The sequence below is a fragment of the Nuphar pumila genome, chromosome 11 (genome assembly GCF_984573655.1).
Source record: "Nuphar pumila chromosome 11, dmNupPumi1.hap1.1, whole genome shotgun sequence".
In the NCBI taxonomy this organism is placed as follows: Eukaryota; Viridiplantae; Streptophyta; class Magnoliopsida; order Nymphaeales; family Nymphaeaceae; genus Nuphar; species Nuphar pumila.
In genome coordinates, this window is record NC_143259.1 from 106,221,279 (window position 1) to 106,235,512 (window position 14,234).

A 14,234-nucleotide genomic window follows, 5' to 3' on the forward strand; every position below is an offset into this window, starting at 1 on the left:
AGCATGGTAATATGTTAGTGTCTGCAGGTTTTATCATTTGTGACCATTAGTTTTAAGAAAGTCTTTGAACTAATTCATTCTGATGTAGAAAAGACATTCATGAGTTCAAGGGACTTCAACTAGTGGTCTCATGTTAACGTTGTTACTGATTAATGTTTCATTTTGCAGACCTGCAATGGGTTCAGGATCTTGACCCTTGAAGTTGTAGAAGGATTTGATTTTGGTGTTTGTATCAATTTTTTGTGGGGTACCACCTCAAACACATACAAACTTAAGGTTACTTTTTGAAGAAACAAGATACAGTTTGGCATATGGTCGGTGTTGAAAGGCTCTCCTTTTTCTCACTGGATGTTACTGGCTACCAGAAGGGTTGACATATTGTATATCATGTAATCTACATTTTTCATGCAGAAATATGCATGTTCATTTTTTGTTTTACACAACAGACTTGTAAATTTGACATTATTAAAGCACAAAATTAAGAAAGATATTGAAAGTTCTTTTGCAATCGAAAAGGACACACTTTGTCATTGTTTGGTTTATTACTCAAAGCACAGTAACATTAAGGCAACCTGGTAAGCATGGCCACTTCAAACATAAAAAAGAAAAATACACTCGCCTATGAACCCATCCCACACATTATTGCCCGCCTCTCAATTATGCAGCTGGTTAATCACATATAAATGGAGCATCAGCATGGCTGTCATTGCAGTAGAGACCAGGATGCTGTGTGAATCCTTGCCTGGCAAGCATCTTTCTAGCTTTCAACACCAACTCTTGGTTTGTGACGGGACCATCACTCTCTGCAAGAATGGTCTGGATAGCATTGCTCAGTGCTCCGTATGCTTCGCTAGCGTGACCTGATGGATTGGCATCAGCTGAAGTTTCATGTGTCTGGCATCCGCTAATGAGAATTCCCATATCGGGCAGCGCTTTCTTAGCAGATCCTGCATACACTTCCTGGGTGCTATGGACTTGTTCGTGAACCGCTGGTTTTGCGTAATCACCATCAGTTTCATCAAGCTTTTGCTGGAGAAATTGCTGAGCCAGATTTCCCACAATGCTCATAAATCCACCACTGCTGTCACTGCATTGGAGCTTGTCAAACAGCACCTTCATGAACTTTTTCACTTTGGGGCTGGCATCCTCTCCAAAGATATCAAACAATGCTGGTCGTAGCTTCCCAACATCAATGTCATCCTTCCCAGTCTTTTCCTTGAGGATTTCTATCAGGGTCGAGAGCGGTAGAGATTTGTTCTTGATACGTCCATGGCTGTTGTACTCGGCTCTGCTATCATCATCTTCATAATTATGATGCCTTTGATGGTGGCCGCTGGAAGGAAGGTGAATCGCCCGGGACTCGAACGCATCGGTGACCGTCTGGTGCAAGAATTCTCTGAAGCCGAATCCGGAGGAACCGCTTTTATGTTCTGGTGTCTCCCTCTTATGGCTCTCGCCAATCTGCTCCTTGGTATCGTCTATGAGGCCCCCACTATGGCATGAATCGGATACAATGGTCAAACGGCAGCCCTGTGGAACCTTGTCTACAAAGTCTCTGAAATCATCATCTGCAAACCAAGGATCAGATTCTTCAATGGGTGTTCCTTTTTTATTCAAGATGCAGGTTTCTATGATGACAAGAATGTTTATGGTGATGATGAAAATCAATGGTTGGACTGAAACTATCATCTGATGTGATCAAAGATCAGCAATCATGCGTCTCACCCAGAGATAGTGATTGTCATGATGAAACTAATAACTGGATATGTGGATCTAATCATTGGTTATGGATGTACTTATTGATCTGTCTGAAGTCATGCTGGGTTTGATCCAGGTCTGTGCTGTAGCTTCTTGGCCTATAAGGGCTGTGATCTGGACCATGATGGTACTCACATCACATGTTACCAATTCCTCACTATGTGAAATTGAATCCAACTATTGAAACTGCCAGAACATGGCTGAATTGCAGAGATGAGAAAAATTTAGAATGATGGTGTGTACCAGTGATGAGATTCATGTCGCAGGGGACGATGCACTCGTCATATCCGGTGTCGTCTTCTTCGCCGGTTTCGGCCGGGAGGCGGGTGCCGTGTCCACTGTAATGGAAGAAGAGGATGTCTCCAGGTTGGCCGTGCTGGATCAGGTTGGTGATGGCTCGCCGGATGTTGACTCCGGTGGGCTGCGTGTAGGAGTCATCGGTGTCAATCAGGATGGTTATGTTCTCTTCCTCGAACCCGTAGCGTTCCACCAAGCACTCGTGCATCCTCTTCACATCGTTGATGCAGCCCTTGAGCTCTGCCTTGGTGCCTGGGTAATTGATCCCAACCAGAACTGCCTTCTTCACCATTCTCTCTCTCTCTCTCTCTCTCTCTCTCTCTCTCTCTCTCTCTCTCTATTGCTTGCTTTCCTGTCAAGCTCTGTCCCTATTTATGGGGTTTGCTTCTATAGAGGTGGGGCCAGGGCACGTGATTTACCAAAGTATCCTGCTCAATATCTGACCCTGCTCTGCTCAATATTTTACTCTTCCGACACTCCTAACCTATCCAACTGTTGACATTATTTATCATTTGGGAAGACAAATTGCCCAATTGTGTGCTCCATTTTTCTTCTGGACAACAGGGTGTCTTTATTTTTTTATTTTTACTCGAAGAAACCGCCCCAGAAGCAGGGACCTATCTGCTCAGCCTGCCGTACTACTGTCTCTGTCCATGTTGTGTAAAACTGCGACAACTTACTCCTCGACCCCAAGGAGTCACCATGGGCGTGAAAGGTGTCTTTGATCAGACTTTTGGTTGGGTGCTGTGTCTGAACTGCTCGGAATCATGTTTGAACAGGCTGAATCCATGGGTTTGAACCAAGGTTGCTAAACAAGAAAACAAAAACCGAAAACGAGAAACGAGGGTTTTTCATGTGCAAGTACAAGAGGAAACAATAAACAAAACCTAAAATGAATTGAGAAACAAATGGGAAATGTTTAACAATATGAAAAACTGTCCAAACATGAGAATCATGAATTACATAAAAGGGAAACACTTGAAAAACACATAAGAAATGTGCAGAAAATGCATGGGAAACATATTTCTCAAATATGGGTAGCGTGTTTCTCTTAGGGTGGGAAACACGTTTCCTACAGTATGGAAAACATGTTTTCCACAAATTTTTTTGGTGGTTCTCATGTTTTGGAAACATGGTGTTTTCTGTTGAGAATGGCTTTTGCGTTTCCCATCCTCTTATAGCAATTCCTGTAACCCTGATTTGGACAAATTCAACCCATAGAACAGAGAATGATAGATGGAATATATTATAATTTAATTCAGGTACAAACCAGAGTCCCTTGGTTCTTTGAAAAGCCGGGTCTCAAATGCATCAACTAGTGACTGCTGCTGTGGATATGCAAGGATGGTTCTAGGGGTTTGGCTGATATGTGATTTTCTTAGGTAGCAACACTCACAGAGCTGAATAAAAAACCATCTTATTTTTGCAGATGACTAAAAGGGTTTCCTTTTTCCTTTTCTTTTTTGGTAGGCACACTGAGGGATGACTCCTGTCAAGATCCAACCCGATAAACTTTGGTTATGATAGTGCGACCTAACCATCCAGCTATCTCTTGGTTGGCTGAGTGAATCATAGCGGGTTGGTACATTAATATCCTAGATCAAAAACATGTTGGCACTACACCTTAAGTGCATGGTTCCTGCAATATCTCAGCTTATCCCTTTTATCCTAATGATCAGGTGAAAGCATGCTCTTCCATTAGGTTGCCATGAAGTTGGGGCCCATAGTAAACTTGACCCATATTTCCATTTATCAGAATAGACATCATGTAAAGTGTTCGGATTCGGAATGGATGTAGTCAATACCAGATCCAACTAATTGAATGTTGTCTAAGCTGATTCGGACTCGGATGGTGGAAAACTCGTACCAAATCTGCTTTTTTACATGTAATTGGATTTGAATATCCATCAAATCCGCATATGAGTAGGATTCTGTAGCAGAAAACCAGAACCATATCCGCATCCTATTTTAAACAGATACTGATTCAGTCTGACTAAACAAAGTCGAATTTGGTGGGATATCAGATAAAATCCGATCCATTGACATTCCTAATGGCGGTTTCAGTTTTCTACCATATTCGCCCGAGAACTGGCAGCAGAAAAGAGTGAGAAACCTTTCCACGGATAATTATCTAAAATTAAAGGGCATAAAGGTAATTCTTTGGACACCCTTTCAGAGGGTAAAAAGGGTCATTGCCCCCTGGAGAAGAACGTGCTTTCCTCTTTCCTTATTCTGTTCGACTTTTGAAGAATGGCGATTTCTGCTAATGGTGGTCATTTTCCCATTCTACCCTCACATTTCAAGACGTCCCCTTGACATGAACATATCAAAAAATTCAAGAGAGCTAGAATTATGATGTAACTTGCATAGTTTGCATAGTGACAAACGTTTTTTCCGGCAAAATGTCGTTTGTCAAAAACTCGTGAGAAATTGAAAATTTTTCATAGATCTCACGTTTTTTTTTGGCAAAATCTCAGCAATAAAAAATTAAATTAAAAATATTTTTTATAAAAAATATTAATAAACATTATTTAAAAATAAAAATATACGATTTTTTCATGATAAATAGCTGTTTAAAACGTAAATATTGTGTTTAAATCATGGTATTTATGTTTTTTCATAAATCTTGCGATATTTTGAAAATCTTGCCAGAAATTGCTGTTTTAAACTTTCAAGCAATCTCTGGTGATATTATGGCAAGATTTTCATAAATCTTGCGATATTTGTTAGAGAGGAAACTTGGCATGGACATGGGCATTGGCTAAGTGCTATTTTATAGGAAACTAAGTCCCGACTCTTTGCTTAAGTATGCTGTATGGGCCAATTCTTTTAATCCATATTTCATTCTCTTATGTATGGATCGGATGTTACTAGGGGTGTAAATGGGTTGGGTTTGACCCGGACCCTGCCTGTAGCAGACTCTATATGTTAGGGTTTGCTGATAAACAAGGAGGCCTGACTAGAATCTGGGTCAGACACAAAGGGTCCGATTACTATATGAAGCCAGATATGGTTTGTGAAATTTCATACCTGACTTGGGCTTGACCCGAATTTTGACTAAGATCCAAAAAATTTCAATGTAAAAAAGATAAAAAAAGCATTATTTTAACAGGTATTGGCAGACTCTGATTCATGTAATCCTTATAGGATCCAGGTACGATTTCTTTTATACTAGGTCCAATTAGATCTGAGTCTGGACACAGTACCAGCATCTAAAATCAGGTCTAGGTTTGATCGCACCTGGTTTGAACCAAACCCGACACAATGACACCCCTAAATGTTACCCTACCCGAACTAAATCTGAGTCTAGGGTGTGGGCCTGGAACTGCCTTTGCGCCCACAAGGTTCTCGGGTATAGGTGTGTAAATTCAGGTCCAGAATGGAGTCAAGGTAGGAATGTGCGCCCCAAGTGATGTTGGGCTCACATAACCTACATGACCACCATGTTCATGCGATTACTGTCTACTTGTATATAATAATCATTTTGCAGAATGAAGATTGACAATACTCAATGTACTGTCGTTTCTTTGTGAAATCACAGGCGTCAAACATGAGCCCTTTTTCACAAGAAAGGGTTGACTCTTTCTCTCTCTCTTTCTATATATATATATATATATATATATATATATATATATATATATTAGGTCCTTTTTTCTCATTTTGTCTTATTAGGCCTCGTTTAGCATGCTCAATTTAGTGGAAATCGACTCTTGGATAATATTTTTTGATGAAAAAAATATATTTTTATGAGCCAAAAAAGATTATGCCTTCGTAGCCATTGTACAAGTCAGATTCCTGTGATTCAAAAGCCTTTTCCCAGGTCACATATATGGTGTTAGTTGTGAGAAAAAATACAACAAACTACCATTTTTGAAGGAGACAAATGGGGTAAAATTAACAAGGGGGCAGCACTAGCACCAGCACGATACTTATATATATATATATATATATATATATATATATATATATATATATATATATATATATATATATATACTTATATATATATATATACTTATATATATATATATAACGCCTCCAAAATTTTAACTTTAATTATTTTTTCAATATTGAAATTTTAAGATTATTTTTTTTATAAATATAAGTAAATTAGATTTTATAATGCAAAAATAATTTTCTCAAATGATTAAGACTTTGGGTGGGGTCTTACTAGATAAAAATAAAATCAAAATGTATGAGATATAAATATTTCAAACTACGTACAATATAAGACTGAAATATGAAGAGTTTTAATTATATTTCAAATCAGAGTATAAAAACAATAGTTCAGGCTTTGCATAATCAAATACTTAAAATAAAAGATTATGTCTACAAAAATCGTAAGATAAGAGAGGATCCTCGAGGATTGCTTCAGCTACTTATCATACTTTACTTGCATTACCTGTTCTTCATAAAACAAGGTTAGACTTACAAAAGTTTGATAGGACAACCCAAACCCAAACCCAAACTTGAAGAAAGCATATCAAACATTCAATGGTAAAGACATAATATATGATTCATCAATCATCAAGTGATAGACAAAAGGACAACGTGTCATGAGTTATCCATTCAAGCATTCTAACATAATGCATTTAAGAGTATTTCATCATTTAATATTTCATCAATATTAACTCATATTATAAAGCATAATTCATATGCATTCAAAACATACAAGTTATCACATAAATATATATATATATATATATATATATATTTCAATGAATAATTAAATTTAAGAAAAGCATTCCCTATTATGAAATTGGGTCGACCCATTGGGTCCGAACCCACTTGGACACTAGGTCCATTAAGAAATTGATAATCTTTTCTAAAAATTTATTTTTCTTATCTTATTAACACCAAAATAGCTATACTAATTATACATAGTTCATGGTTTTGGTACTTTCTAAAATACTAATTTATTTGATTAAAATGTTTTTCATAAATTATTAAAGACCAAAATACCTTTTTGATAGAATTTCTTATGAAACTATCAAAATACATCTAGTTAGGTTCGAAACACTTTAATAACAACTTGATGAGTCATAGTTCACTAAAATAAATAGTTCTAATGATAGATTAAATATTTTAAATAGTACTTGTCATTAGAATGAACAAATTGCCCCTTGTTTAAAAATTAAGATTTTTAATTGGCTAAATTCATCTATTAAATTCTAAAATTCGATGATATCACACCAATATTTTAAAAACCTGCTAAAAGATATTTTTTATCAGAAGTAATATGATTGATTGTTAAATATTTGAAATAGTTTTGAAAATATTAATTTTATCTTTGTTAGCCAAAAATAAGTAATTGAGCATGTAAAACACCAATAAATAAAATTTAAAAGATAGAAACACATTTGTAACTCAGATAAAGTTGAATTCTTTATTTATTAATAATAAGATGTAAAAAAGGTTTTCATAAATTATTAAAGATCAAAATGACCTTTTGATAGGATTTTTTTTTAAACTACCAAAATACATCTAGTTGGGTTCAAAACATTTTGATAACAACTTGGTGAGTCACAGTTCACTAAAATATATAATTCTAATGATAGATTAAATATTGTAAATAGTATATTTGATTAAAATGACCAAAATACCGCTTGGTTAAAAATTAAGATTTCTAACTGGCTAAATTTATCTAGTAAATTTCAAAATTCGATAATATCACACTGATATTTTATAAACCTGCTAAAACATATTTTTGATCAGAAGTAATATGATTGATTGTCAAAATATCTGAAATAATTTTAAAATATCAATTTTACCCTTGTTAACTAGAAATAAATAATTGAGCATGTAAAATATCAATAAATGAAATTTAAAAGATAGAAACACATTTCTAACTCAAAGATAAAGTTGAATACTTTATTTATTAATAATCGTTAAAAATTATAGGTTACATTATTGGTTAAGTCGCGTTAGGCTCCTTCAAAAATCATAGTTTTAAGTTTTTTTTCTCATGTCTAATACCATAGATGTGATTTATAGGTTTTTTTTAGTGAGAACTAACTTTTGGTTCATCGGAATCTAACTTGTATACAAGTTTTTTTAGTGATCCAAAATCAATTGTTATGAAGGTACCAATTTTTTCAGCTCATAAAATCATACTTTTTCGTAAAAAAAACATGATCCAAAAGTTTATTCCCACTAAATCGATCATGATAAACACATCTTACGATTCTGATCTATCATAAAACACTTAAAACCAATATGGCAGAATGGGGTAGAACGAGAAATGAGCCTATTATGTTCAGCTCTCTCTCTCTCTCTCTCTCTCTCTCTCTCTCTCTCTCTCTCTCTCTCTCTCTATATATATATATATATATATATATATATATATATATATAGGAAAACAAAAATATGTTTACCAACCAAATATGTTTGTTGGTATGAATCGAGATGTTCATAGGTTTCTTTTGCAAATCTAACCCGGCAGATGCATTCGACGTGGTTCATTTGCTAGAAAACGACTCTTGGATCATCATAATCGGATCAAGAAATATGTTTTTTTATGCATCAATATTTATGAAAATTGTAAGTCACTGATTTTCAATCCTTAAAAGATCCTTTTTATACATCATAATTGGATGATCCAAGAGTATGTTTCTATAAAACCAAGCGTCTAGATCATATCCATACAGTGAAATTTTTGAAAAAATAAATAAAAATACCAATGAGAGAGAGAGAGACTGTCCAAGCTAGTTTCAAAAGGAAATTCTAGGTGTTTTTTTTTTTAATCTAAGTGTGTAGACTGCACGTTCGAATACCTAAAAAACAACACTTGAATCAAGTTTTTTTGGTGTATAAATAGGATTTCTAGTCTAAAAAAATTTAAAAAATTTCAACCGTTGATTTTTAGCACATTATAAAATCTTATTTACAAGTTAAAAAAACTTGATCAAGTGTTGGTTCTTATGTTTTTAACAATATATCATATCCGTGCACTTAGATTTGCAAAAAAAACACATCTAAAATTGACTTTTTAAAGTGGTTTGGACGTTTGGACCTTCTTTGGATTAGACGGTCCCTCTTTTCTTCTTCTCTCGCTATTTATATATATAATGCCCATTAAAATTGTATTTTTATATAGCAACAAATTAAAAAAACACGTTTACCTTATATTTTACATAAAAGTCACAGAGTTGGCACAAATCTTTATCGTGCATGTCCCCGTATGTGTGAGGTAGCGATTTAGGCTTTCCTGAAAGCTACGGATTTGATATCCCAATGCAGCTAGCAGCTAAGTTATCTAGGAAAATACAAAAATATGAAAGAAATGCAAGAAAAATTGAAATTTAACTAGAAAAAAAATAAAATAAAAATCATGTCATATCCAACTCTGAATGAAATCTCCTAAATTTCCCATCTACTTATAGATAAAAAAATCTTAATTCTAAACAAAACAAAATACTTATTCTAATATTTTTTCCAACAAACCAAGCCTATCTTGTATTTGGATGTTTTATTTGAATACCATTTATGTGTGTTTCGCTTGCATAAAAGTCAATTTGGTCGGTTCTTTGTCTTATTTTGGTGGTTGTCATTAGAACCAATGCATCAAATGAATGGAGCAACTCGCCTGCATGAACACGTGGAAGTATGTGTTTTAATAGTTGACCATATTTATTTGCTCATTTGACTTGAGGTTTCTTACTTAATTTACTCTATGCTAATAGCTGAACATATTTTCATTTTAGCATTGTTATTTAATTGACCATGCACACCTCTGTTATGTAGTCATTCAAAGTTTAACTTTAAAATAAATTCAATGTGCAATTTCCCTTTATTTTTTTTATTCTAGCACTTTTAATAACAATGTGTGCTCGTTTGACTCATATGATCTGTTTTACTGTATTATCTGTTGAGAAAACAGCCAAACAATTGTAGCGAATAGTAATCTAGAGGCATATGCAACCTGCAGAGGTCAATGAGAAATCTTGGTGTTCCCTTATACTAGCTCTTTTGCTGTATAAACTGCCTCAATAAAACATGGATGGAAGATAAGAATTTATTTTTCTGATCTGAAGATAGCATAACTGCCTGCAGCTTTCTTACTGTACACTCATGAGCTCTTATTACAAAGAGTAAGACTTCGATGTAAATGTTGTCATCTTACTGAATTTTGTAAGTATAGATGTTGGTTTTCAACTGTTGGTACTTCAGTTTTTTCATCCCTTTTGATGTGCTTCATGCTATAGTACCTGATAAATTAAAGATTTATTTGGATAAATTAATCAAGTGAATTTTGTAACTAAAGCTTTGAATTGTGGTTATAATGTACTCTTTACTGTATTCCTTACTGTGATCTCATCAAAGCTATTTCCTGCACGGACGCTTTGCTAGTATATATAATGGTGTGATTTCACATTTATCAAATGTGATGCATAGGATCCTAATATTATGATTTACTGAATATGTAACATGGTCCTAATGAAGCCTTTTCATTTTATTAAGATAAAAATATTTAAGTTTCATCGAAGGAATAATTTGGATATTTTAGGCAGTAATTTGTATCGAATGACTAGAAGATAATTGGACAGGGGGAATCGTTTTAAGATTGTTCAGGAACTGAGTTCAAACAGATAAATACACTGTTTCTAATTATTACACTAGAAATATAACTACAGTGTGAACTGGACATTTCCAACATTTTTTTTTTTGCAAAATCAAATCATGTATATATGTTCGGCCTGGTGAATTTACTAGGAATCAACTGTTGGTTTGTGTATTTTCGATGAAAAAGATATAACTTTTGGACGATTTGAATATTTATGAAGACTATGAGCCGTTGATTTTAAAGCCATAAAAAATCTTGTTTATGAATCATAACCGGATGATTCAAGAGCTAATATTAAAACCAAGCATAGATCACATTCGTACGGTTAGATTTAAGAGAACAAAAAATTCATGAAAATTGCGGTCTATAGAATAGTGTTGTCAAATTCTAGTGACTTCTAATTATAAGCTATGTTTGGTTAAGGCTATTTGTTATACCGTCAGAATCAACCAATTGCTTCCGATTCACAACAAAGAATTGGTGGGTGTTTGAATCAGGCGTTGCATTGTATAACTGTGTTAACTACAAAGGTGCACACATGCGTGTGAGCAGACACGCACGGACACACACAGAGACTTGATGCTTGATGTCAACCTGCAGGCTCTACATCTTGTGCTGTACAAGTTCTTGGAGTAGATCACTAGATGGGACCTTACCCATGAAGCCTCTCAAGTCCTTTGAATAGACCTTCACTTCACTTTCAGAAAAATTTCCCCCCATCATTCAACTAACACAACAATCCTTTAGGAGTTCCTTTGAGCTAAACTGTATTTTGTGACCACTGCACCAGGCTTCAAATATATAGATGGCTTAAGAGAGAGAACTTATTCCATGTAGAAATGCAGTTTCATGAGTTCTCAACCGAATGACCCGTAGTTGTGGAACTAAAACCATTGATATCAATCTCCTGAAAACAGTCTTAGAGCCACTCAACTGAGCTTGGTTAAGATTGTGCCTCTTAATGAGATGGCCAAGTTGCTCCTGTTCTTTTGAATATCAAAGGAATCATGAATTTGACTACTGATGATTCCCTGAGGGCCCCTTGGCTATTTTCTGCCCATGTATTCTTAGGCTGCACCAAACATGCATGTTGGCCACTGAGTGACAGGTGAGTGTTGGGATGTTAGCTATTACCAATAATCAGCGCATGAGCAAGACCCATCTTTGAAATGGTGGAAGCGATTCACATCACGCACAAGAATCTCTCTTCCTGTAAACTTGGAAATGAACTTTGTTACTGAGTGGCAGTCTTCGCATAGCCGGAGGTTCTTTGTGATCCGGATGGTTTGGCGACCGCTAGTATTGATAAGCCCAAAACCTAGAGCCAATTTTTCGCTGTGCCCCAATAAGATCTGCTCCTTCTCATTTTGCTCAAGTTCATAAAGCACAATATCAGTATCAGGAACGTAACCCCTTTGTTTCATCTCCTTGGAAATCTTAAGCAGCAATGCATGAATCTGCTCCATTTGAGGATTCGGTTCATCAACTGAAACAAAAGAATAGATCCTTTTCTTCACTTCTATCCAACTACAACCAGAAAGTTTTCTCAATCCTCGTTCTTCAACCATTCTCTTCACCCTAGCAACATCTTCCCACATATTTGTTTTTGCATATACGCCTGCAAGCAGTACGTAATTACCAGCATTCAACGGCTCCAATTCGAAAAGAAACCGTGTTGCTCTCTCTGCTAGCTCTACATTGCCATGAATTCTACATGCACCGAGTAATGCACCCCACACGGTTGCACTAGGCTCACTTGGCATTGTTTCTATGATCTTGGCTGCCTCATCCAATCGTCCAGCACGACCGAGGATATCAACAATGGAAGCATAATGCTCGACGGACGGAGAAACTTTGTATTTGATCTCCATGGATTCGAAGAATTGCAGACCCTCGTCGACAAGCCCATCGTGGCTGCAAGCACCCAACAAACTCAAAAACGTGAGATCGCTGGGTGGCACTCTCGCTTGAATCATTTCCTTGAAAACCCCTATAGCTTTTGCTGCAAGCCCATTAACACCATACCCAGCTATCATGGAATTCCAAGAAACAGTGTCTCTTTTAGTCATTCCATCAAACACTTTCTTCGAATCAACCAAGCTACCACATTTTGCATACATTGCTACCAACGAATTCTTAACCGGCAAAACCGAATCCAATTCTCTTCGAAGAACGAAAGCATGAGCCATCCTCCCCTGGTCCAGAGCAGCCAATGCACCGAAACCCTGAAGGACGCTGACCAAAGTGACCGAATTGGGTGCGACGCCCGCATCCATCATCTCTCTGAAAATATCCAAGGCATCCTCCACCCGTCCGTTCTTCACATGGGACGCAATCATCGCGCTCCAACTGACCACATTTCTCTCAGGCATTTCAACAAATACTCTGCGCGCATATTCGATACACTTGCATCTCGCATACATATCGACCAGGGTGGTCAAAATGTAGACGTCGGACTCGAACCCCTTTCGGAGAACATGACCATGAAGCTGCTTCCCAAGCACAAGCAACTCAGGAACACAGCAAGCCTTTAGAATGCAAGTATACGTGAAGCGATCGGAATCAACGCCACCGTCTTCGATCAATCGCCGAAAGACGGAGATGGATTCGTCGAAAAGGCCGACCACGGCGAACGCCTGAATGAGGGCATTGTACAAGAAAATCGATGGGTCCTCTACGGCACCGAAGACGAGCCGAGCTTCGTCAATTGAGTCGCAAGCAGAGTACATATTGACGAGCTTGGTGGCGAGGAAGGCGTCCTGGCCGAACGTGCCGTCGGCGAGGTGCCGGTGGACGATTCGGCCGAGCCCGAGGGCCTTGCGGCGGGTGCAGGCGAGGATGAGGGACTCATACGTTTTCTGGCTCAGTTGGTGGTCCGATAGATCAACTTCTTGGTTCATGAGAAGGCGGATTGCTTCGCCGAGATTGCCTTGCTTGCATAGGTATTGAAGATGGCCATTGGTGGTGGTGGTGGTGGTGGAGAGGCCGGAGAGGATGGGTGGTGGAGGGGCGGCGGAGGGAGGAAGAGAGTGGCGGCGGTGGTGGTGGAGTCGGCGAATAGGTGAGGGAGGGAAGGAGGGGAAGGGGGAGGGGTGCAGCCTCCACATGAGCCGTTGGTTGGTGAAGAATTGGTTAAGTCTCACCACACACCAATCCATTTGCTTTTGTATTTGTGTGGACATGTTCATGGGTTGGGTGTGGCTAAGCTGACCTTCAAAAGGAATGTAGTCATGGGCCTAGACTCGGGTTAGGTTTGGTCCTAAGGATGAGTGGGGCTAAGATATACAACTATTTTTTATTTTGGATAATTTTAAAAAATGCACCTGAATTTAGGGTGATAATAAGAGAACATATCTAAGTTCTCAATATTGTTAAAAACATATCAGAACTTTTTATGGTTGATAAAAAAAATCTAGGGTTTGCTTCCATTAAAATGGCTGATAAATGTGCCTTGCAATTACCAAAACTTAGGAGTGTTTTTTATTATCATCATAAGTTTAGGTATGTTTTTGATATTTTTTCTCAAGAAAAAGATTTTGTTTTGAGGATCAACGTGTAACTATCTTATTAACTCAACTTGGCCCTTGGGTTAAAGATAGCCAAAGTCAATTTGCTA

The 14,234-nt window shown here is 36.9% G+C and overlaps 2 protein-coding genes and 1 pseudogene across 2 annotated transcripts in view; 1 reads left to right on the forward strand and 2 right to left on the reverse strand.

Annotated features, from left to right (window-relative positions):
* Positions 1-515, forward strand: part of LOC149822694 (protein FORGETTER 1-like) — a 127,618-nt gene extending 127,103 nt beyond the window's left edge. The window contains exon 32 of the mRNA XM_089979995.1: positions 169-515. Within this exon, the coding sequence (XP_089836121.1) occupies positions 169-200 (32 nt within the window). The 3' untranslated portion in view covers positions 201-515. The remainder of the gene's footprint in view (positions 1-168) is intronic.
* On the reverse strand, positions 501-2,403 carry LOC149822695 (metacaspase-5-like). The gene is made up of 2 exons (XM_089979996.1): positions 2,002-2,403; positions 501-1,568 (listed from the first exon to the last, which is right to left on the reverse strand). The coding sequence occupies exons 1-2, from the start codon at positions 2,345-2,347 to the stop codon at positions 670-672; spliced, it is 1,245 nt and encodes a 414-aa protein (XP_089836122.1). The 5' UTR covers positions 2,348-2,403; the 3' UTR covers positions 501-669.
* An 8,652-nt stretch (positions 2,404-11,055) lies between these two features.
* On the reverse strand, positions 11,056-13,725 carry LOC149822696 (pentatricopeptide repeat-containing protein CRR2, chloroplastic pseudogene; annotated as a pseudogene).
* Positions 13,726-14,234: the final 509 nt, after the last annotated feature.